This window comes from Hydra vulgaris, chromosome 15 (assembly GCF_038396675.1).
Source record: "Hydra vulgaris chromosome 15, alternate assembly HydraT2T_AEP".
In the NCBI taxonomy this organism is placed as follows: Eukaryota; Metazoa; Cnidaria; class Hydrozoa; order Anthoathecata; family Hydridae; genus Hydra; species Hydra vulgaris.
Window position 1 is genome coordinate 10,675,941 of NC_088934.1, and position 27,270 is coordinate 10,703,210.

Here is a 27,270-nt window from a genome sequence, read left to right on the forward strand (position 1 = left end):
AATCCTTTTCGTAGCATAGATAAATACTTGCCAGATAAATTGTATGCAAACAACACTAAAATCCTATCAGCTATTAAATTGAGGACGCCAAATTAATTCAAAGTTATTTAAGTATCATGGAAGATTGGTCAGAAAAGTGGTTAATCAAACTGAGTGATTGTGTAGTTATGCAATACGGTGAAAACAATATAAAATTTATTTACACAGAAAATGGGTCAGAACGTGGTCTTGGTGTTAATTTTGATACATCACCGAAATGAAATAAACACTTAGTAACATGTTCATCAAAAGCTAATGCAATAATGGAGATGACAAAAATACGGTTACCATTTGGATCATCATCCTCTTAAGCAATTGTACGCAACTTTTGTTAGACTTATGATTGAATTTGCAGCACCAGTTTGGTCACCAAACTACAAGGGTGACATTGATATGATGCAACACAAAATGACAAGAATGGAGAAAAACTTAAGAAGCCTGCAGTACAAAGACCATTTACAGATACTTGGTTTAACAACATTGTCAGAAATAAGGCATAGTGAAAATCTTATTAAATTATTTAAGATTTTCAATGAGATTGAAAAAGTAGGACTTTTAAACAAACTTGCATTCTCAAAATCATGTAGAGGTCACAATAAAAAATATAGCAAAGAACAACCCAAGTTTATATCAAGTCATTATAAACAGGACAGCAAATTTATGGAACACATTGTCATTGGAAGTTTTCAATTCAAGAAATCTAAACAGTTTTGAGATCGAATTAGACAAGAATTTAGCATTAAAAAATTTTCTTAGAACTTTTTTTTTTATTTTTCATCATTTCTTTTTTAGTAAATTATTGTATGTTTCTAAATAGTCAAAAACTGTTAGTGTGAGTTTTTAAATCACTCGCTGGTAACGCAGTAACTGTTAATACACAATAACTGTTAATACAGTTTAAATACTACTACTAAATTTATTTTACCATATATAAACTAAATTTATTATTCTTTTAAAATTTCCAAGCATGTTAAAGAAAATTCTTTCTATCAAATTTAATTTTAGCTTTTATGTTCATTTTATATTCAACTATTTTGTTTATTTAAAGTTTTAATTTTTTTTTTTTAAATCTATTTGTATTTTATTAATTTATTTATCATTTATAGTACTGAATCAATAATTTTTTTTTCGTCTCGATACAAATGTGCTAATATACTAAAGTGCTTAATGATTATAACTGTATATACAGCGGTGGCCAAAAATGAATGATCACTTCTTTTTTTTTCAAAAAGAATTTTTAACCTTAGTATAATTTTATTTTGGAAAAAAGTATCAAAAAAAAAAAACATTTTTAGAAAGAATTTTTATTGTATTTTATATTTATTATAAAAGAATTTATAACTTTTTTACAAAATAATGTTAAAAAATTAAAAAACTGACTAGTAAAAAATATAAATGGGAAAAAAAAATGGACAAAATTTTTAAACCAGTTTCAAAAATATTTTAAAAAGCAATAAAAAAATATTTTAGAAACGTGTTGTTCCTCCATTTGTGTTCAAGCACTCTTGTACAGGTTCTGGCATTGAATTCATTAAAGTTTTGATTACGTCATCAGGCACATTTTTCAAATGATGAGAGATAGAAGATTTCAAATCTTCCAAATTGTAAAGTTGTTCTTTACCAAGCTTGTGATCAAGCCACGGCCATAAATTCTCTATTGGATTCAAGTCTGGTTTATTGGCAGGCCATGGAAGCACTTGAATTTTATTAGAATTGAACCAATCGCTAACAACATGCGCTTTATGACACGGCGCATTTTCTTGCTAGAAAAGAAATCCATCTTGCAACTGCCATAAATCAATGCTAGGAATAAGCGAGTTTTCCAAAATTTCGATGTACCTTTCTTTGTTGAGTCTACCATCTAATAAATGAAAAACGCCAACTCCACCGGCACTCGTACACGCCCAAATGCCTATTGAACCACTGCCTTGTTTTGTTTGTTTTAAAATGCATGATTCATCGAACCGTTCGCTTGGAAGTCTACACAACATTACGCGACCTTTTCTGTTGTCTACCTCAACGTTCATTTTATCACTAAAGACCACACGGCTCCACTGATCTGTTGACCAATTTTTATGTAGTTTACACCACTCTTTCCTGGCAAATTTTTGTTTTTTATTTAAGAGTGGTTTTTTTGCAGCAGCGCGCCATTAATAATTTAAATTGTGGAGGACCCTTCGCACAGTTCTAGGGCTTGCTTTCAGATCATTTGACAGTGTCCATTTCGTAGACAAGTCTGTAGATGATGCTTGTCTGTTTTCTTTCATTTATCTCACTAACGAGCGAACATCACGGTCATTTGAAATTTTATTGCGTCCAGTCCTATGACGATTATTAATTGACCGGGTCTCTTTGTATCATTGAATTATGTTAATAATGCAAGAGTGAGACCTTCCGAGCTTTTCTGCTATTTGTCTGATGCTATAGCCTTCTTCTTTTAATACAAGAGCCGCGTATCTGTCTTTTTTTTCGATCTTTGCACGCATTTTTGCAATATTTTTATATTCTTATTGCAATTCAAAAAATAAATGTTTAATTGATATGGAAACTCAGGTTTCGACATTTTATTTTATAGCCAACGTAATAAGCAATAAGACAGTTAAAAAAAATAATAGATTATTATTTTTAATAAGTGCAAATTAATGATTTGAAAGTGGTCGTTAATTTTTGTCCAATTTATTTTAAGATGATTTTTAGGTAGTCATCAGTTTTTTAATAAGTTAAACGCTATTTAAATCAAATTAGATTAAAAAAATTATACCACTTTAATCCGTATGTTTTATTTAACAAGATATTAAAAAAAAAAATTTAATATGTCAATTAGAATCTAGTTTAGTTTTAATTTAAAGATTAAGAAATCAACTAAAAAATGAGTGGTCTTTAATTTTTGGCCACCGCTGTAATTGCATTGCCAGAAAAACAATAATGAAGCCAAAAATTAATTTAGAGAACTTTTTTAGTAAACTTTATGTAATAAATTTATGAAAAGATGAGTTTTTTAGTTCTAAAATTGCTTTTTAAAAAGTTTTTTTCATTACCATTATGTTTTTAGATTAATATTAAAATAAACGCCAATTAAAAATGATTAACTAGTTTATGAGTAGTAGGTAAATATTTTGTTAAAGCCAAAATGTTTAAAAAAAATGTTGATAGTTTTTATTTTTTATATTTTTTACTGTTTAGAAATTTACCCAATTGCCTTCTGATTTTTTTAAAAATAACTACAATATATATTTATAAATAATATTCATAATATATATATATATATATATATATATATATATATATATATATATATATATATATATATATATATATATATATATATAAATATATATATAAATATATAATAATATATATATATATATATATAAATATATATATATATATATATATATATATATATATATATATATATATATATACATACATACATAAATATATATATATATATATATATATATATATATATATATATATATATATATATATATATATATATATATATATATATATATATATATTATATATATATATATATATTTGAGAGAAAGCAAAGGTAAGACAATAATAATGTGTCATAAATGTTTAAAAAAATAAATAGTAGGGGAGACTGGGGCTAGTTGGCTCAGTTTTTACTCTATGAGCTCTGTAGCCCTAACGGTACATTTTTTTGAAAATATTAAAGTGTAGTCTTAAAGAGTATGAATTAAGGTAACTTATAAAATTTGCATTCGCTAACAAAAAAAAATTCTTGGGGCCTTTCCGGGCCCTCAAAAAAAAAAAAAACTTGCGCCAAATTACTTCACTACGGGGTAAGTTGGCGCAAACTATAAAAATGATTATTAGTGCACTATTAAGTGCAAAATAATTAGAAATTTTTTTACTATTGATTTTCGCAATAATTTCATCCCAAAATTTTTAACTCTTTTAGCTGGTACGAAATATCAGTCCGTATAAAGCCAAAACAGTACCCCACTTTTTATCTGTGAAAAAAAAAAACTGAAAAATATTTATTTTTTATTTTTTTGTAAGAATAAATTTTTTCAATATTGTTAAAAATTAAAATAAAATAATAATAAATTCATAAAAAAATTTTTTTTTTTCCATAGTATAAGCTATGAAAAAAATATACTTTTTTAAATTTACATAAATTTTTTTTTTTTTAATTTTTTCTAGAAATTCTCACATCTAAAGTGCCATAGTTTGCTGATGGTACTACTATTTATTCTTGTCTTGATAACACTTGCTTATTGCTTGGAGGGGGCATTTGAACTTAAAAAGAATCTCACTTCTGCTACTGCATGAGGCTTTCAGCGGCTTGTGAACTTTAATGCTCATAAATTTATGACAGGAATGTATTCGATGAGTCAACTACCCTTTGTCTACTAGATTAACTCTTACTTCTGATTTTTCTTGAAAAATTTATATTAAATCCATTGTAAAATTAATATCTGGGAAGGTTGCATCACTATATCGAACTTGCCACTTTCTTACTCAGGATTCTATTTTTCATCTCTATAAATCTTAAATCTGTCCTAGTATGGATTACTGTTGCCATATATGGAGTGAATCATTAAATAATGTTCTTTCTTTTTAAGACAAGGCGCAAAAACATAGTGTACACATAGTTAGACCTGCTTTTGCAGCTAACTTAGAACCATTGTCACATTGTCGTAATGTTGCTTCTCTTTCTCTTATTTATAAATACTATAACGGGCGCTTTTCTAAAGAGTTAGAGTTATCTCAATTTAATCTCATCCTTTTAGTGTGACTGTTCCTAAGTGTTCTAAAAATTCTTATTCATCTAGTTTTTACCTTAAACATCAGTTCTTTGAAATTCACTCTCTTTCTTTGTTTTCCTGATTCATATACTTTATATTTTTCTTTATTTTCCTGATTCATATAATCAATTAAGTCATCTGTAAATCATCATCTTGCTTTATAAACTTCATCTTTTCTCTTCCAGTAATTTCCCAATCAAATAGTGGTTGCTTACAGCCTTGTTGGAAGTAAATATATTTAAAAAAAAAGCTTTAGACAGCTTTAAAAATAAACATCCTGAGTTGTGACTCTCTATGGATATGAAAAGAAAGTAAACTTCGTTCCTGCGGTAATAAGATGCTATTTTATTACAAATGAACTCATATTTTGGATATGATATTAAACTGTTTCTGTCACGATCAGAACAATGTTATGATACCATTGAACTTTTATTTTATTTCGGCAAGCCGTGAGTTAAGCCTTGATATAAATGATACTGAAAACTTGAGCGAAGAAAACTCTGATATCTTTAAGCTAATTCTGGGTATGGGAGGGGAGAGGGAGCTTGTAAGACTTAAGATATTAATCTTCCAAACTGTTGTATCACAATAAAAATCTAGTCCTGACCTATAAAACAGATTAATGCCAAGAAAATTAGGTAACAATAAAAATGGGATTGCCAAGTAATTGCCTGTTATGCCAAGCATTCGGTAACAATAAAAAAAGTGTCAACTCTATTTACACAAATACACTTTATGTTTTTCAAATTACATGCATTGTCTTTACAGTTTCAATTTGTGTATTCTTAATTAAATCTAATGTTTTTAAATTACAATATATTTGATCCTTGTTTTATCTGACATTTTTAACTAAAAAATTTACGCAACCTCAGTTTTACCTTACATTTAACAATAACAACTTTAATGTTCTCAATTATTTCAACTACAGATTTATTGCAGTCTAGCTGCATGTAAAATTTCTAGCATGATGACTAATTTAGAACTATCCAATATTATAGTAAACTAAGGCATTAAAGTCACATTCAATTATAGAGATGAATAAAGATTTTTCATAAAAATTCATTTAAACTTTGATTATTTCATTATACTTATAATACAATTACCTCCACAATCCTGAACAAGTAAATTATTAACTAATCCTTTGGGGCAGAAACAGTTAAATGAACCATTAAAATTTATACAGATAGACTGATCATATTTACAGTTCATCAAGCACTCAATGTTATCTATATACAAAAAAATATATATATAAATTTTCTGTCTCAGGCTAAAGAAAATATTTATAAATAATAGAACTAAAAATGTTATTTATTTTTATTAACTTAACTTGACAAGTGCCTGATGTTGTGTTGAAATAAAATCCAAAAGAACAAAAACGCTTTATTGTGCCATTAGAACATGTGCAATCAGTTGGACAGTCTGTATTAGCTATTTTATAAAAAATATTATATAAATAAAATTGAAAAATAAAATTATATAGTGTGAATATCAAACACTGTGGAAATAAATTACCATTCAATACTCGATTTTACTGTATCTCACTAGACTGTTTCTAACAAAATTCAACTAAACATTTAATCAATAGTATTTTTTAAAATAAAATAATTTTTAGGCTATTTTATGATACACTATGGTCCTATTATATTTGGGCACACCTAAATAGTAGAGAATTTATATACTATTCAAAATGATATGTTGTGTGGTACTTAACAGGTGTGCTTAGATCATTTATATATTAAATAAAAGAAGTGGGCTTGTTTTATTTAATATATAAATAAGTTTTATTTAATATTTAATATATAAAAATAAAACATTTCGAAAATTCTTTGAACCCCTAAATGATACAACCTTGAAGGATAATACTATAAACAACTTTTTTATATCAAAAAACGCTCCACAAGAAATATATTTTTGGATTTATACATAAATACAATGGTGAACAAAAAAAATTTTCCCTCCCTTTAGTCTTCTTTGCTGATTTGGACTATACTTGTTAAGCATTACACATTCAAATTACACATTCAAAAAGAAAATTTTTTTAACAAGTACATTTCTTATGAGACTGCTTATTGATATTTTATGCTGAGTTTTCTTTACAAAATTTTAAGTTGATCTGTATGTCAAACTGCCTTTTTTTTCAGAAGGCATAACTGTATTATATAATATGTAGTAACAACTAAAAAACTACCCTGTATAATTGAAATAATATTATTAAAAGTAACAAAATTCATGAGCACTTTAATACTAATGACTTTCTAATAATTAAAAATATCAATAAAAGCTAAAAAAATAATAAAAAGTTTAAAATAATAATCAAAGTGAAAAGAATTATGTGCCTTTTCTACTAACAAATCTAAACACCACAAGTAATGACAGTGCAAGTGAGGCTCAGTGTAATGTGGAAGAATTAGTTTAAATTATTCAGTATAATTTAATATACTGAATAATTTATACTAATTAATAATAAATAAAAATCTTTGTAAACACGTGTAAGTCCTTTAACTATCATAAGACAGAACTTTTTGCTGGCTGGAACCAATGTGAGTCATTTCAAAACTAACCATGGAACAATGTTTACATTTTATGGCAAAAACAATATTTAGCACAGATATTAATGGTTTTAAACTTTTTTAAAATTATACTAAAAATCTTTAAAAATACTTCTTTTTAATTGTCCAACAGCTTTAAAAATTTTTTTTTACTTTTTTTTTAAAAAAAAGCTTAAACAGGGATGTTAAAAAAAAATGATTTAGGCCATTCTTGCCTTTAGTTATTGATATCCAAAAATAATTAGTGTTGCAATAAAATTCTTTTAAAGTATAATTGAAGCTCTAAATGGTGTAAATAAATTCAAAAAAAAGAAACTATGGCAGAAGCTATAATTGTAACATAGCTATAACATTGCTATACCGCCAAATTTTAAAAATTATCGCTCATATTTTGAATAAGATCACTAAGGGACTGATGAAGATCACCACATACCCTTAGATATAACTCTTGTGTTTAAAGAGCTGTAGAAATAGTTTGTTTTCACAGCTCTCCAATAAAAATTTTATTCCTTATGTTCAATATACAAAATTTTCATTTTATTTGCAAGATTTAATGTTTCATTATTATTATTAGAATTACACCCACCGCCAATTTAAAAGACTACCAAAAAGATTAGCATAGGACAATAATAATACAGATGTTCATCATTTGTTATAATATTATCTTTGTTATAAGGTTTTAAGTTTTTATGATTGATTTTAATTCCCATAAGATTATAAGGTTAATGTTGTTAAAAGTAAGGCGCACATGCTAAAACAAAAAAAGCGGATCGGGTTACTTGGAATAAAATGTCAAGCTTAATCTTATGTAATCCTGAGTAAAATTATTTGTTTAACATTAGAGGGTATATTATTTCCGGAAAAGGAATAGTTAAAAGAATTTAAACTTGTTTCAATTCTCTGGGTTCTGAAAACAAAATAACAACTGGTTTTACTAAGTTACAGACAAAGAGCACAAAGAAGGATCAATTTTTTGCTAATGAAAAACATTTGCATTCTATTTTAAAGTTACTATTTAAAGCATTATAGCCATAAATTTAATTCCTAAATGAATTGCAGTCTAAACTTATAGAGGAAACTGAAAAATCCATCTAAAGATTTATTATCTAAATATTGTTAGTTAATGTAACGCTCGCGATGTTTACTTTTGTTTACCATACAGTATAGAAGCCGCAATTTTTCAACACCACGTGACTGAACACTATCCATTCGAATAAAAATAATTGCAAAATGTGTGCGTGCGAATACTTAACCGGTGTCAAGTTAAATAAGTAGATCGTTAAATAAGTAGACAGTCAGTTCTGCGCAAGCGTAACGCCTGCGCAGATACAGCGCAAAGCTTCCGTTATGTAGGTTAAATCTATCGCTAAATAAGTCGCCTTGTTTCCGTTAGGTATAAACTCAAAAAACAAAAATAATCATATTTTAAAGTTTTTTAAAATTATATAATTAAAATGCCAATCTATAATTACTCTGTTGAAGATGTTTAGCAGTCTCTGATGGAATAATAAATTATTATAATAAAAAAGTGTCAACTTTGTGGTATGTGTATATATAACCCACTATTTAAGTTAAACTTTTATACAATTTATGATTAAGAGTTTATTATTACTGTATATTTTATATTATTTTATGTTTCTGAAGTTAATTCTATACTATGTCTCAGCATCTCAAAACCCACACTTGCTTTGGGTCTTCCATTTTATGCATTGACTTATTTGTCAATTTTGCTCAGAACTATTTGTCAATTTTGTTATGTATTTAAGAGCTGCAATTAAGTATTACTAGAAATATTTATTGGAAACAATCTAAGACCAAATTAACTGTAAATTTATTATGGGTTTGACTCTAATTTTCAGAAAGTGACCCTAGGTACAGTTTAAAAAAAGCTTATTATACCTAGGGCCACTAATTTTTAAAAGGTTTTACTTGATGGAATTTTATTAGTATAAGTCAATATACTTATACTGATACAAAGTAATTAGTATAGAGATGTGATTGTATCAGTTTCGCCTTCTTTAGACAAGTCTGGGGCCTTGAATTAGGGCATTAAAAATAAATAAAGATAAGATAAGAAATAAATAAAGATAAAGTCTGCTTATTTTCCTTAAACCAATCAATGAGAAAAAGGTTCAGAGTTTAAACTGGTAGCGGTAAAGGTTTGAATAAAGCTATTTGTTAATGATAGTATCGTTGTGAAAAGGGGCTGTCAAAGTTCAAATTTTTCTAAAGTTTGTTAATACATTCTAAAGACAAGGCCTTAGATATTTTAAGAGACTCACCTGGCTGGCTTGATGATACCTTGATTGATATAGCACAAAGTTTGTTTTTATATCAGTTTTCTAAAATACTTGGGTTTCCAAGTTTAAAATATCTGCATTTTTTGCATTTTTAGTTGTTTTAATTCAGGTGGTTTTTCAGAAAGTTACAGTTGTATGCAAACGATTAATGTTAGAAAATCATATTGGGTGTTTCTAAGTAATGTTTCCTGATGTTGTTTTACATTGGAAGTGTGTTCAGTTTTATGATTCACTCTTTAATAGTTTAAGTAAAAATGATGCGCCATTGTTAGTGCATAGATTTGCACATGAAAATGATTGTGATTTTTTCTTAAAAGGAAATGCAATGGTTTTGTGTAACAGTATCAACCTAAGTTTAGTTATATAAAAAGATAATGACATGCGGTAGCATTACCTGAAATGTATTGAGAATGGTGAATTAGAGATGCTTCCTTTTGTTGCTGTGTTATACTGTCATAAACAGTGTGTCTTTAGTACTATCAATGTTGTGAAAATATCCTGTTATTTCTACTTTTTTTGTTTTTATGACCTATTTGAATATTTAAATTCAATCAATATACATGAATATGTTTTTTTTGTTTTTTATTGTTGGTTTGTTTATGTACCTTATGTTCTAGTTAATATTTAAAAAATTCATTACTTATTTTATTTTTGTAAGTGTCTTATAGATATCTAAAGTTATACAATTGGCTAATTTAGATCAACTATTGTTTGTTCTTTATTTTGTTATTGGCATGATGATTTGTTTTGCTCACTTTGTAGTTGTTTCTTTCTTACTGTCATCAGTTATTCAACTAGGGTTATCGATATAAGATATAGTCAATAGGTACAGTTATTTAAGTCAGTTCTTTATTTACATACATTTTGTTGCAGTTAATTATAGCTACTATTACAACTACAACAAAAGTAGTATTTGAAAATATGGCTATATGATTTTTAATTATAATGAGATATTTGATCAATTTTTTATAGAATATTGTGAAAGTATAGACTATTCTGGCATGTTGATATATGGCTGTTTTATTATTATTAACATTTAATTGATTTAAAAATTCAAATCTTTCAATTAGAGTTCATTTTGTAAATCAATTTATTGACATATATTAATCAATGCATTTATTAAGTACTATTCTGGCACAAAAGCATTTTTATAATTATTTTATTTATTCGTTGTAATTTTATGATACTATTTATATTATACTATATTTCTATTCTATGTAGGCTTGTAATTCCATGTGGAAAAATCGAATTTCTTCCAAAAATGCCCAAGTTTCAACCAAGTTAAATTTTTTAAAAAGGACTTAAAAACCATGTTGTTTTATTTTGCCATTTATATTGTGTAAGGATATTATTTTTCTCATTGATGTGTAAGGATATTATTATATTAATTTTACTTTCAAAATAAAGTTTTAGTGTAGCATGAAGTGTGTCGTTTCTTTAATATCGTTTGTATTTAAAACATTCTCATAGTAAGAAGTAGTAAACCAAGTTTAGGCCACATTTTATTATTATTGCGTTATGCATATTAACTTCGCTAAAATTGTCGAATAATACCCGTCTAGGTTGTTATTCAACGGTAGTACAGTAGTGGTGCAGTGGTAGAGCGCTCGCCTCATAATCAAAAAGTTCTGAATTCGATCGCCACCACGTCCCTGGCAGTACCGCGCTTAACTTGTTTCTCCGCGTAGCGATCTTGATCGTCATGGTTTGTGTTTCGAAGTTATAGAGTTGAGAGAGGGTTGTAACAACAACTAAAGCAGCCTCTTCAACTGTAGTGTCTTTTTCAGCTTTGAGGAGCTAAATTAATATACAAAAAAAGGCTAGACACGAATTAAAAAATTCTCTTCTTTTCTTTTTTCTGTGATAACATCAGAATGCTGTCTTTACTATTTATCTGCGTAGAATCAAGTAACAATTACAAATTTTACAGTTATTAAGTTTAAGGGTTAAGGATAAATAATTTAACGTGAAACATTTTGCTAAAATGCACAGTTAAATTATTTAGGAATACAATAAACTTCCTTGTGAGATGACTATTTTATTTGATATCATTAATACGGGTGAATGGCCTACCAAAAAGCTTTTTCTTAAAAATATGTTTCTTGTCATACTATACTATAAAGATATAAATTGCGAATAAAATATACGTCGTGAGTTAAATATTATTAAAAGTAGTAAATTATCACTATAAAAATGCCCTAAAGTAATAACAATTTGCATGGCAAAGAAAATGCTCTTAGTTCGGTTAACGTATGTTTTTTTTTAAATTTGTTCGTCTGGGTCAATGATATATATTACATAGATATCTAACTCGAGCCGCGGTTGTGAGACAAATTTGTTTATCGGAAGCCATATTGAATACTGGCAAAAAAACGCAAAAAAGATATCATAATATTTTTAAAAAACACCTAATTTTACTTGTTTTACTAAAGAAATGGTTATATCTTGCTCTGCATATGGTTGTGTAAACCGATTTACCAAAGGTGTTGCGATATCTTTTCATAAATTCTCTTTAAAAAATAGCGAGCTGTGTCAAAAATGGGCTGTGGCAACAAAACGTGCTTTATTTGTTCCTACGAAATATAGTTATATATGTAGCGTTTACTTTCATAAAGAAGATTATAAATATGAAAATGCGAATAAACCTCGTTTAAAGGCTAATGTTGTACCATCTATATTTGATTTCCCGGCGAAAATGCATTGTAAAAAGCCAATCAAAAGAAAACATGTTTCCAGGAATTTTACCGAGACATACAATCAAAAAAAGATATCTCTTTCGTTGCCATCTTCTTCTCAAAATCATATTTTAACTAGAGTTGATTTTACTATTGATAATCTAAATAATAAAGTTGATTCTCCATCTAAAGTAAAGCTTAAAAGAAAAATTAAGACTCTGAAGCAAAAACTAAGAAGAAAATAATTGAAAATCAATACAATGGCTGAAATTATTAAAAAACTTGAAAATGATAAGCTTATATCTGCTGATACAGCTCAATTTCTTGATAATAGTTTTTCTGGTCTTGCTTTTGATTTATTTAAATCTGAAATAGTGAATAAATGCAAAGATCCTAGAGGTTACAGATATTCAGAAGAAGTGAAGAAATTTGCTTTGACACTTCATTTTTATTCACCTCGTGCCTATACTTTTGTCAAATCATTGTTTGCTTTGCCTTGTATAAGTTCTTTATCAAATTGGTCTTCAACTATAGATTGTTCACCTGGGTTTTTTAAAGATATTTTTTCTTATATACAACAAAAGGGATTAGAAGATAATACATATAAAGATTGTGTATTAACCTTTGATTCTATGCATATTAAATCAGGTCTTGTTTATAATCCAAGTAACGGTAACTATGAAGGCTTTTCAGATTATGGAAACAATGTATCTGCTTTTGATCCAAATTGTATAGCTACTGAGGCTCTTGTCTTTATGCTTGTTGGACTTCAAGGTCATTGGAAATGTCCTATCGGTTATGTTCTATGTGAAAAGATTTCAACAACAAACTTGGTTTGTCTTCTAGCTAAAGCAAATAATTTGTGTATTCAACACGGTATAGATGTTCACAGCGTAACTTGTGATGGTGCTTTTTCTAATTTTAGTGCAATGAAAATTCTTGGTTGTTCGTTTAATAAAATTGAAAATATGAAAACTCATTTCAATATTGAATCTTATGGTAAAGTTATTTATTTTATTCCTGATCCTTGCCATATGCTAAAACTTGCACAAAATGCATTATGTGATCTTGGTTTATTTATTGATGGTCAAAAAAGATTTGTAAAGTGGGAGCACATCACAGTTCTGCAAAATTTGCAAGAGGACATTGGATTAAAGTTTGCCAATAAGTTAGGCAATATCCATCTTAATTTCCAGAGACATAAAATGAATGTAAATATAGCCGCCCAAACACTTAGTAATTCCGTAGCAAATGCTATTGAATTTCTAATGCTATCTGGCCATCCCTCTTTTCATGATGCTCAAGGAACATTAGATTTTATAAGAACAATTATTAAACTTTTTGATTTACTTAATTCAAGAAGTCCATTTGGCAAAGGTTTAAAAAAAACCTTATTTCTTAATGACAAAATCCATTGGTTTAATGATATTGAAAAGTCAGTTAAATATCTCGCTGACCTAACTGTGATAAATATGGAACTAAAATTCTTAATCATAGAAGAAAAATCTTTATTATTGGTTTCCTTGTCTCTGCAGCAAGCATCCGAGATTTGTCAAATAATTTACTATCAAGATCAAAAAATTCATTCAAATATGTGTTGATCTACAAAGTGTCTCAAGATCACCTGGAACTGCTGTTTGCTTGTATTAAAGGAAAAAATGGTTTTAATAATAATCCAAATATTATTTAATTAAAGGCGAGCTTCAAAAAAATCCTTTTAAGAAACTTTCTGATTGGTTCAAAGCATGCAAATTGCCTCACTTTTGAAAAAAATTCAGCTGATTCAATATTTTCATTGAAATGGAGTAAAAGCAGATCTCTAATCATAGAAACAGAATTAAAAGATGAAGATAAAAATATAAATGAAAATTTATCAAATAGCCTAGAAGAGATTTCAACATCAATATACAAAGAAGCAATACTTGGTTATATAGCTGGTTTTATTGTTAGAAATCTTAAAAAGAAAATAACTTGTTGCATATGTGCTGAAGCACTTAACAAACCAGATAATTTAGTTTGTGATCATGACTACACAGTATTTTACAATTCGTCGTGGTTATCTTTTATAAATTTAAAAAATCTTGGAGGATTAAATATATCATCTATTAGCGTCATTAAAGTTATTGAAAAATGTGAGCAAATTTTCAGAGTTTTTATTATAGGCCTGAATTCAACAATATTAACCACTTCTTCACAAAAAAACTTGAAATCCTTAATGGTTTATAAAATTAATCAAGAGTTTGCATGTGAAAAGTTGTTTCCGGAACTAAATAAGCATGATTTAGATCACGAGATTTTAACTGAAGATATGCACTCCTCTAAACTTTTGAAAAAGATAATTAATAAATTCTCTCAATTCGTCAACTTTGTTATGGAAAACAGTATACAAACGATATTCTCCATAAAAATAAAATTGGTTTACGTCAGCAGTTTAATAAAATAATTTTATTTAAAGGCATATAAATATTTGTTAAATTTTAAAAGGAAGTAAAACTGTTTTGGAGATAATGCAAATAGTTTGGTTTTCTAAGATATTCTATTTTTATGAAAAAAAATTTATTATATGTTAAATTTATATATTTTAATATATAATATATATTTTTTAAATATCCCAATAACCAGGTTTTGTGTATATATATAAATATGTATGTATGCATATATGTATATATATATATATATATATATATATATATATATATATATATATATATATATACATATAAATATATATATATATATATATATATACATAAATTATCTTAGTGTACTCAACAAAGAGAGTGCTCAATTTTCTTAAAGAACAGAGCAATAAATTAGTAAAAACACTTATCTAATTTTTTCTTTCTTCTACACAGTGTTTCTCTATCAGTAGGTTCATCAGGAAGAATCTTCCTGATGAACCTACTGAAGGAGAAACACTGTGAAGAAGAAAGAAAAAATTAGATAAGTGTTTTTACTAATTTATATATATATATATATATATATATATATATATATATATATATATATATATATATATATATATATATATATATATATCTATATATATATATCTATATATATATATATATATTAATAAACAAGACAAACTTTTTAATTAATAAAAACATTTTATTAATTCTAAACAAAACAATACATGTTTCGACTATCAATAGTCATCTTCAGTTGAAATTTAATTTTTAAATTTGTTTAAATACCGATATAGGTGATTTTTTCAATACCAATACAAAAAATGTAATCATCTGTGTACATTACATTTTGTATTGGTATTGAAAAAATCAACTATATAGGTATTTAAAAAAATTTAAAAATTAAACTACAACTGAAGATGACTATTGATAGTCGAAACATGTATTGTTTTGTTTAGAATTAATAAAATGGTTTTATTAATTAAAAAGTTTGTCTTGTTTATTAAAATACTTACATTTTTTGTGCTAAAAAGAAATTTTGGATATATATATACATATATATATATATATATATATATATATATATATATATATATATATATATATATATATATATATACATATATATATATATATATATATATATATATATATATATATATAATATATGTAATATATGCATATATGTAGTATATGTAATATATGTAAATACTCTATAATTAGAGTATTTACTAAATACCTCCTTAATCCAAGCTATGTCCAGTTTTTTCAAAGCATATCATAAATAATAGCTTCTTTCCAAGGTAATTAACTTATTTTTATAACTATAACTTTAAAGTAACATCAACTACTTTAAGTTTACGAATGTAAAAATAACATCCAGATTAAGTAATTATAATAAACTTTTTCGACAAAAGCGCAACATTAACTATACTAACAAGATTATGTTGTGCCATTTTTAATAAATAAATCTAAACAGGTCAGACCTATTATTTAATGTTTATAATTTTTTGTAAAACTAATGCAGAGGTTCATTGCTAATTTACGATGTTTTGCCAGTATTCAATATGGCTTCCGCCAAAAAAAAAAGCCTCATATTTCCTAACGGTTTTTTTACGGAGTTAGACATCTACGTATTTATATATCATTGGTCTGGGTTAGCAAAAATGCCTCGATTGTTCAGTTTGTCTACATATTTAACGGATCTACTTATTTAACGTGACTTAATATGTTAAATAAGTATGCGTAAACTAACGCATGCGCAGAATATCATTTTGTCTAATTTAACAATCTACTAAGTTAACGTGACGCCGGAGCTAAAAAGTTTTGCTTCCAGTTTACTAAAACATTCTTTTGAGAAAATAATGCACTTTGTCTCTGCATAAAACTCGTGAAGTAATTTGTACTATTTTGACATGGCAATAAATCAAGTGATTGCCTAATATGTGATAATTGATCATGTAAGCAAATTTGCAAGATATTGTTTTTGTTTCAAATATGTATAACCCGACAAATAATGAATAATATGACAACAAATTCTAAATTTGTGGTTATGCTTGTTGTCCATGTTATTGTTATTAGTTTTATGATTTCCCCTAAGATACTAAAGAAATTTAAAAGTAAATTAACATGCTATTTATATACATAGAGTTTAAAGTTATTAAAACAACTTAATAATTCGTTTACAACGGTTAAACAACTACAGTAAATTCATTCAGTATAAGTTATGTAAGACAAGTTAAATATATATATAGCTATTATAAATAATAGAAAGCCTTAAAAATGAAAATGCGATAATTATTAAATTTATCGACATAAGGTTGTGAATTTTTTGGAGTACATTATATAAGTTTACTTAGTTGATAAGGTTAATTAGATCGTTTTAACAGTTGGCCGATGGGGTAGGGAAGAGGGGAGGGTTCACTTTAAAAGTGCGTACTTCAATTTTCTAGTTTATCACAGTTAACCAGCTAATCAATGGAAAAGTTAAGATTCAGACTAAAGATCCTAGTTTGTCAATATAAAAAGATGTAAAACAAAAAACAGATTTTAGCTACGCCGTCGCAAATGAGTTGGCCCCCTGTGTATTTAGGGTCTTAAAATCTTCCAAATTTTACCGCTAGGTTTTGCTAAAATTAAATGCTCCTAAAATTCGCGAAAGGGCACAAAATTTGCTGCTCCCCCCTCCAATTAAGGGGTATGGGTAGCCTACCCTCGGCACTGGGTTTTGGCTTTGTTTTCAATATTAATGATCTTGCGTAAGATTCGTTTTTTATTAAAGAGGACTTATTAAAGAGGGGTGCCTGTATAAAACGTCCGCCTAAAGTTTAGTTTATTTTTATTTGATTTGTTATTAAAACAAAAATAAAGCGTAATTGGACATGACCAGGAATCGAACTCCAGTCGTCGCCGTTTATTAACTTAACATTAACCTTTCGGCCATACAAACGTAATGATAATATGTATATATTTAAAGACCTTTTTGAAATTGGGAGCTTGTGCCGCGAACATATGGCATAAAGAATCTAAGGTACCTCCTCCACCTATTTTTTTTTTTCAATAAACTTTCTTATTGAAAAAAAAAAGTTAGGGGGGATGGGGGTATTTGAAAAACGTACGTACTTTTTAAGGAGGATGGGGGGGGGGGGAGAAAGGACCTAAAAGTACGCGTGGCAACAGGGGGGGGGGGAGGTGGTGTCAAATTTCAAAATTTTAGGCGTACGTACTTTATGAACGACCCCATTACATTTTTTTATTTTGTTTAAACTATGCAAAATAACTTTTATTATATATAACATCTATATGATTAAACATTTTGTTTAACCTATATGACAAGTTTGTGGCTGGATAGCTAAATTTGTTGGAGCGTCATAAGAAAAGTAATGACCCGGACTGTTGTACTATTCGAGTTCAAAGCATGCACTTTTTTAACAGGTATAAAATGCATGTTAGAAAGTCAGCAAATTTACTGTCTTTTGTTTTATTAAAATAAATTCAAGAAGAGCTCTGAAATTTATCGAAAAGTGTAAAAATATTTTAAGTTAAGCCTCTATGCGGGTTATAACGATAGAAGCCTATCTATAGTTGCATAAATAAATGTTGCTATAGAGATAGCTTTAAAAAAAACACGTGTGTAGCTTTAAAAGAACATATGTAGAAAATTTAGAATCTATATAATAATACTGAACTTAATAGTAGCAGTGCCCTTTTGAGCCTGTTCAACACAGAACTCTTCGCAGCCATTGCAACTAAGGTAATGGCGACAAAGAGTTGCCGCAGCATTGTTTTATAAGAAAGCGTGAACGATAGTGTATGCAAATATGTTGCGTACGTAAACTTCAAATTATGTAATGTTAAAACATACAAAAACATATATCAAGTACAAGTATACAAGTATACAAGTTTTACAGTTTTACTTTCGCTTGGAAACTTAATTTCGTCAACCTCTCCTTAATTTTTGATCTACAGCATTATTTCTCGTTAGAAAAATTTTTTATATAGTTTTAAAATATTAGGCGTCAACGTGCCAGTATGGTCGAGTGATTGGCGCGCTGAATTTCTGAACAAAGAAGCCGTGGTTCGAGTCCAACATTCGGTAGCCTTTTTTGAAATTTTTTTAGATGTTTAAAAATACAAAATACCTGTGAAGATTTATAGAGATTACATACAATCATATCTAACGATATTATACACTTTAACAAACAAAAAAAATTATAAAAAAGTTAAAAATTCTCAAAACATTAATAAACGGGGGGATATTTGTTGCGAATGTGTCATGATTGAGATACTTGTGTTATACATTTCAAGTTTTTTACAACTAAGTTGAGTTTGTGCAAGAAAAATGAGTATACAACATGTTAATATATAGAATATAAAATCTACAGAACTGTAAAGTTGTTTTGTTATGCATTTTAAATAACAAAAATTAAAAAATGAAGCGTGTTGATGATTTGAACTTGCCACGCGGCGACCTTTTAAAAACAGTAAGGGAGTTTAAAAAGTATGGTTTATATATGAACGTAATCAAAAATTCTAATTTTATACTTAAACTAAACTATTTTATTGAATTAAATACTTTTAAAAATAATTTAAAGTTAAAGTTATTTAATATTGAGACAATAAAGAAATTTAGAGTTTTACAGCTATTTTACCACGCCCCCGTTAAACATTCTAAACCGAGTTTAGATTGTTTAACAGAGGTTTTTGACTTTATATACTTTTTGGCTGATCCCTAATCTAAACTTTTAAATAAGGGATCGTCCATAAATTTCGCAACGCTAAATTTCACTAATGAGCCAAACAGTAAAAATCAAAATTTTCCCTCGCAGAGTCATATGTTAAATAAAAAATCAAAATAGCTCATCAAGTTTAATGAAAATCGCCACCTAAAAGAACTGAAGATCTCCTTCCTTTTAAAAATAAATTTAGCGTTGTGTAAATTATGAAAATTTTACTATAAATATCGCTATAAGCACAGCAAGATCAAAAAATATTCAAAATTTATTAGGGGAGGTCTTTAATCCCTCAAAACGACGCTGATGACTGCGTACTAAACCACTGAGCTATCAATGATATGCGTTGAGGAAAAAAGCAAATCTAGTTATAAATCTCTTGTTTACACTAGGTATACTGAAAGGGTGCGCATGTTAATTTTTTTGCTCTTTAAGCAACTTTTTAAAATGAATTATTTTACGTAAAAGTATTGAAGTAAACAAATTATAGGTGTAGAAATGATCGGTGTGGAATAGATAAGTATAGGAAAGGTAGGTTTGGTAAAGACCCGTATTTTATGGGTCCGTAAAGCTAGGATATATAATGATAATAATAATAATGTACACTGTGACAATTGATGAAATCAACTGTGGAGCACAATAACAGAAGATGTTGTGCTATAATAGCTATAAATGTTTTAAAAATAGCATTGTTTGCTTTTCAATGTATATAAATATTATTTAGTATAATAATTTTTGAAATAATTCTGATTTATCAAGTTTATTGTTGAATTGGTCAATTGCTATTGATTCGACAATATGTGGTGGTAAACCATTCCAAGTATTTACGACTCTTCACGAAAAGAAATTATAATTAGCATTACTCTTACAGTATGCCTTTGTTAACTTTTGGTAATGACTACGATAATTGTAAGGTTTTAATTGAACTTTAGATGTTGAGTCGTTTATCCAATTTATTTCCTCATAACCGTTCTGTATTTTATATTGAAAAATAAGATCTCCTTTTAAACCACGCTCTTCTAGAGTTGTTAATTTTAATAACTGTAGTCTTTTTTCATGTGGCTTTTTTTAAAAAGCTGGTACGAGTTGTATCGCCCTTCTCTGTACTTTTTCTAACTTTAAGATGTCTTGCTTTAGATAAGGACACAATACTTGGATTTCAAACTCAAGATGGAGTCTTACAAAAGTCGTATATAATTTTTTTGCCAAATTCGAGTCAAAATATTTAAAAGTTCGTTTAATAAGAGCAAGCATTTGATTTGATTTTAAAACAGCTTTATCGATATGACTGCTCCATTTTAAATTAGATTGCATTATTACACCTAAATCTCGTTCTACTTTTGATGTTGCTAAGAAATTTTTTTGTTGAGTTTCAGCGTCGAACATTGAATAAGTTATATATGGATTTTTAAAGCCAATGTGCACAATTTTGTACTTTTCATAGTTAAATTTCATTAACCATAATGACAACCGTTTCATAATGTTATCAATATCTATTTGTAATTTGTTTATGCGAATATTTTCATCTGATTTAAAAATATTTATCATTTTGCTATCACCTTTATATAATTTAATATTATTTTTTCATGTGTCTGGCAGATCGTTTATAAAAATAAGAAATAGAAGAGGCCCAAGGACAGAACCTTGTGGAACTCTACTCTCAACTGTTAGCCATATTGATACACAATCCCCTAAAATTACTCGTTGCTTTCTATTATGTAAATAGGCTTCTATCCAATTTAGAATTACTCCGAAAATACCATATGATTTTAACTTTAACATCAATCGCATATGAGGTACTTTATCAAAAGCTTTTGAGAAATCTGTATACAACATATCAACACACCAGCCATTCTCAATAGCATCAAATAAAATATCTTGTGTTTCTAGTAGATTAGTAATACAGCTTTTGTTCTTTTTAAAACCATGTTGGTTTCTATTTAATAAATTGTTTGTTAACATGTAATCCATTACTTTGTCAAGAGCGTTAAAAGTCTAAGAAGGCATGGAAATTGATAATAAAAGTTTTTATTTTCTCATTTTATCTTTATTTCAAAGTGAAAAAAAGTTTTAGTCAAAATTTTTGGTAGACGACTGTAAAATTACTGGAGCACCTCTAAGCGAATAACCATCTGTGCTGTTCGTGTGTACATTAAATCTAGTTTTATACAAGTAATCAAGTTTTCCATTTGAAATTCTGTTAATTTTGCTTACATATGCATAGCGTGCATCAATAACTTGTGTTGAGTTTTGTTCTTTTGGCAAATGCACAACACGCTTTCTTGATAAATCCGAGGATTTGAGTTTTCTTGAAATGGTAAGCTGAGATACGTTGAAGCCTGATGCATAAAGATTTTCTTTTATTCATTCTTGCGTACAAAGATTAATTCTTGTACGCATAATTCGATAATATTTTTTATTTGAACGTTTATTGGTCTTTCACATCTTTTTTTATCAGAAAACAACTTGAATGCAGTCATGTCGTCAAATTCTCCTCTGTTTAACTTAAAGACAAGATTTTAAACTGTGCACTTAGATAAATTAGGATAAGTGGTAATACTTGTTGTTGGTTTATTTGTTTTGACTAAATGCTTAAGCTCTTTTGTAACAGTTTTCTTTGTTTTTTAATTGACACTTCTAATTTCTTTAATTTTAATTCGTCTAACTTTACCATCACCGAAGAACATATTTTACTTCACTCTGTGTTAATAATTTTTTTTTCTTTTGGTTATTAATTTTATCACATCCAAAATTAGTATAAAATCCTTTTACCATATTTAGTTTTTTATACAAGTTAATAACAGCTTTATCTCCAATCTTAAAGTTAGATACAGCATTGTAAATGTCCAAAGAAAATTGTTGTTAACCTACAAATGTTGACTAAGGCTTTTTATACCATAGTATAAGTTTCTCATTGCAATAAAACTTTTAGAACCGTCAACTCCATATAATTTTAACGACTGTTTCAAGTTAGACATAAGACTTCTTGTTATTTTTTACAAATTACTCACTTTAGAGGTGTTACTAAAACTTTTGTAACTTTTAAAACATTACAGATATTTTTGTTCTGTAAAAAGAATATAAACACCAATAAAATGTTTTATCTTTTAACATTCAATAATATATCAAAACTTTCTTTAATTTTTGAACACATGCGCAGAAATAACGAATTTTATTGTTACTTTTCAGCAATAATAATCAAAAAATATATATTTCTGTTGTTTCATATGTAATATAATCATACTAAGACCATTTTCAAAGCAAAAAAACTTTACTTAAATTTAATGTGAACCGATACAGGGATTAATAATGTCAGACAACAAAATTGCAAAATATTATATTCAATTTAAAAAAAAAAAATAAGGAAGGGATGGGGGTTAAGTGGAAATTATATACATTTTTCAATGTTAAAGATATATTTAATAAATATTGAAAGTTCACAAAGAGAATTTTACAAAACTGATTATCTTTATTTCATACAAAAACAAAACTTTAGAGTGATTTTGTTACGCTTTTAATGTTACATGACGTAACCTAACAAAAATTCTATGTTTTACTTTTTTAAATGATAAAGCTTGATATAAAAATGCCTTAAAAACTAACTTTTTATAATAAAATCAACAGAGTAACTTAAGAATGTGGTAGGACAGACATTCATTGATAAGTGTTCCAAATTTCAACTAGCAAGCATGTAGCTATGCTATCAAATCTTTGTTGCCCCATTGCATTTTTATACTTTTTTGCAATTTTTCTATTTTTTTTATTTTTGATAAAGTCGTGACGTAATGCCCAATATTAGATTGCGTGAAACAGCCGTATTTTGCATACCTCATTTGTTACTTTTGGGGATCATTGTGGATCTTGCAAAAATAATTTCTATGCCTTCTGTTTCTATATTTGGTGGTGATCCAGTAAAATTTGCGGAACAGTAGTGAATAATTTCCGAATTAGTTTTCTCAAATGAGTTTGTCATTTTATTGTTTTTTTTTATTTGTCATATATTTTTTTTTAAATTATCAACTTAATAATCAATCTTTTTATGCCAATAGTTATTTTTATTCTTATCCACAGCTAAAAATGTTAAGAACTTGTTTATAAATAAACATAATAATCATTATATAATCTACAAAACAAAATTTAACTTGTAATAAAAAATAGAAACACTGCATAATATACAATATTACATAAATATACTAAACGCGTGTTATTTATGTGGTTGTGTGACAGTGGGGATAACAAGCTCATTTTTGAGCTTTACCTGACCTACATGGAAGCAGTTTAAAGAAGTAGTACTTCACAAACTCAGATTTGTAAGATAAAATTAACTTTTAAGAAAAAGGTATTGTAGATAAGTGAAAAAGTGAAAATAAAATCGGTGCTATAGATGTTCTTAAAGAGATTATTTTGGCTATGTTTAAAAAAACAAGAAATAGAATTATTTATGTATTTTTTTTTTTCTTTTATTAAATTTTTTTTATTAAATTTTTTAGTCAGAATCAGATTTCTCATTAAAATTTTTACACTAAAAACATGAAAAACCAAAAATTTCAAAAAAATACTTTTGCTGTTTTGACAGAGATGAGCCCCCTTAAGGATCAAAATTTTACTACTCCAATTTGGTTTTTATAAGCATCGTCTATGTACAGCGGTTAAAGAAAAAAAAAATAATAGTCCTAAAAGATTTAGTTAATTATTATTTCGAACATCATGTAAAAGTAACTATATTTGTTATACTTCATAGTTTTCTGCGTGACAAAAAAATTTCAAAAAGACACAAAATACAAGGAGGAAAAAATTTCATTACAATGATCTTTTCAATAAAAATTCATTGCTTTTAATTTTTTTATTCATTTAGTTTTATCAAAGATATTTAAAAAACATAAATTAATGTTTTATTATGTCAAACTAAAATATAAATTCAAATGTTTTTAATTTATATTTTAGTTTGACATTTTATTGTATAGACTTGCATGAAATTGGTTTGATAACCAGTTTAGTCACATTTAAAGCCTTTTTAAATATTCTGATAAAATGTAAAATTTAAGATAAACTGTAATGATTTAAAAAGCAGTAAACAAAGCAACAAAGTAGCAAAAAACTTGTACAAATGCTCTATGATTAATAAAAAAAAACAAAAACGGAGCTAGAATGTTAAAAGTTTTGAAGTCATGCATACATACATACATACATACATACATACATACATACATACATACATACATACATACATACATACATACATACATACATACATACATACATACATACATACATACATACATACATACATACATACATACATACATACATACATACATACATACATACATACATACATACATACATACATACATACATACATACATACATACATACATACATACATACATACATACATACATTACATACATACATACATACATGTGACAGTTTTGTTGTACTGAGGTTGTAAGGTGGCAGCGAATGTGTTTGTATTTTAAAGCTAACAGCGCCGCTGTGGTTAACAAGTCTACGTTACATTGGCTTTCGTAATAGTGTTATCAGTGGCCTAGCGTTACCCTTAACTAATTTTAGTAACCTAAAAATGCTAATGTTGACTTTATGAGCAGTCCATTATCTGCTAACGTTGATAATATGCTATTTGTTTGTCATAACAAATGCGTTAGGTCAAATAAAATGTAAAACGGGAAACAATTGTCACTGCCCTTTAACAACTATTATGTCCATATACTCAAAAACTTGATCGAAATATTTTTTGATTGATGGTTGTTATCATTATTTTAGAGGGTGGGCCAGAGCAAATTTAAGACGAGCTAAAGCTGTATAAAGGCAAATCATAGTTATAACTTAAGCACACAAAATCAAAACTATTTGCTTGTTTATATTTTGATGTTAAAACAAAAAGGAAAAAAAGAAGTATAATAATTAACTTACTTCCATAAAAGAACTTTGATAACAAAAAAACTGTCATCAAACATTTTGTCATTAATTTAAGAGTCAACCCAAGCATGTTTTACGCGGTTTAGTTTTTTTTTTCTATTAACTTTTTAAATTAAAACAATAAAGAACAATATAAAAAGATATAGAAAATACTATAATGTAAGGAAGAACAAAAGTATTAAAGAAAACAAAATACAAAAAAGAATATTTAATACAAAGAAGAATATAATACAAAGAAAAATATAATTTAAAATTTCGCGAACCATTAAACATTGTTTACATTTTTAAAAACAATATCCCCAACCATCCCCATTATTATAATTCCCAGTTTCCGGACTGTAAAATAGTTTATGAATCAATAATGACGTAAGAAAAGTGGTGTCGATAAAATATCTTAAACTATTTTAATTGACCAATAAGTTACCTTAAATTATTATTTGCTTTGAAATGTTTATCAATTTTTGGAAAAAAACACAATACTTATTAGTATTATCCTTAAATACAGTCCCATGGCAATTTATTAGTGCCACCTACATTTTTTCTGTATTAATGATTTCTTGGGGTTATAAAATGCAGTAAACAAATAAAATGTATTTAAATACTTTTTATTTTTAATTGATTAACATTCATATACACAATAAAACCAAATAAAACTATAAAATAACGACAACAACTAATAAACCTAATGATAGACACACATTGTATCAATATTTTGTGAGCCCACCTTTGGCATCAATAATTTGTTGGACGCGTCGAGGCATGCTTTCAATAGATTTTAATGACATTTTTTTTAAATTTATATCGTGGTTCTAATAATATATAATTTTTCAATCAAATTAACTTTGTTTGTGATATTTTCTTTTGGAGTTTTTCTCTTTAGGAGTTCCCAAACATTTTCTATTGGATTGACGTCTGGTGAGTTACCTGGCCAATTCATTTATGGAACTTTTTCTTCTAAGAGGAACTTTTTTATAGATTTTGCAGTATGGCAAGGGGCACCATCTTGCATAAATATAAATTTCTCCATTTCACCAAACCAATCCCTTAACTGTGGTAACAATCGATGTTGCAAGAAATCTTGATACTGGTCTTGCCTCATAATACCCAAAGTCGACCCAAACCTTTTCCGCTTATCACGGACCAAATCATGACAGAAGTTGGATGTTTCACAGTTTTTATTACCACTTTTCTATTTTTCTTACCATAAACACTGACCAACCGCAACAAAAATTAAATAAAGTTATAAAAAAACGTTTTTGTAAACCATCAAATATTGAGTCTTTCAAAAATCAGCTATCATTATTACATTGGAAGCACTTAAATTCTAATGAAAACGCAAACAACCTTTACGAAAAGTTCTTTGAAACATTCACCTCTATTTACGAATCCAAGTTCCCAATAGTTACAATTACATTAAAAACAAAACACTTTAATAATCCCTGGATTACCAAAGGATTCAAAAAATCATCCAATACAAAACAAAAGCTATACATAAAATATCTGAAAACAAAAACACCAGCTAGCAAAAAAATTTACAAAGATTACAGAAACCTTATCGAAAAAATTAAAAAAAAACTTACTTTTCAAAATTAATTAATATAGTTAAAAATGACTCAAAAAGCACTTGGAAAATATTAAAAGAAATTACTGGAAAACAAAAAACATGCTCAAGCTCTTTGCCACAAATGCTGAAAGTCGATAACAATAGCTTGAATGAACCACAAATAATAGCTCATGAATTCAATAAATATTTCACTGAAATTGGATCAACTCTGTCAAGAAAAATACCAAATACCCAAACCTCATTTTATGATTTTTTGGTACCTATTGACAAAGATATTT

The 27,270-nt window shown here is 27.3% G+C and overlaps 1 protein-coding gene across 1 annotated transcript; it reads left to right on the forward strand.

Moving 5' to 3' along the window:
* The first annotated feature begins 12,106 nt into the window (after positions 1–12,106).
* On the forward strand, positions 12,107–12,592 carry LOC136091750 (THAP domain-containing protein 1 A-like). Its single transcript, XM_065819459.1, has one exon. The coding sequence runs from the start codon at positions 12,107–12,109 to the stop codon at positions 12,590–12,592; it is 486 nt and encodes a 161-aa protein (XP_065675531.1).
* The last annotated feature ends 14,678 nt before the right edge of the window (positions 12,593–27,270 follow it).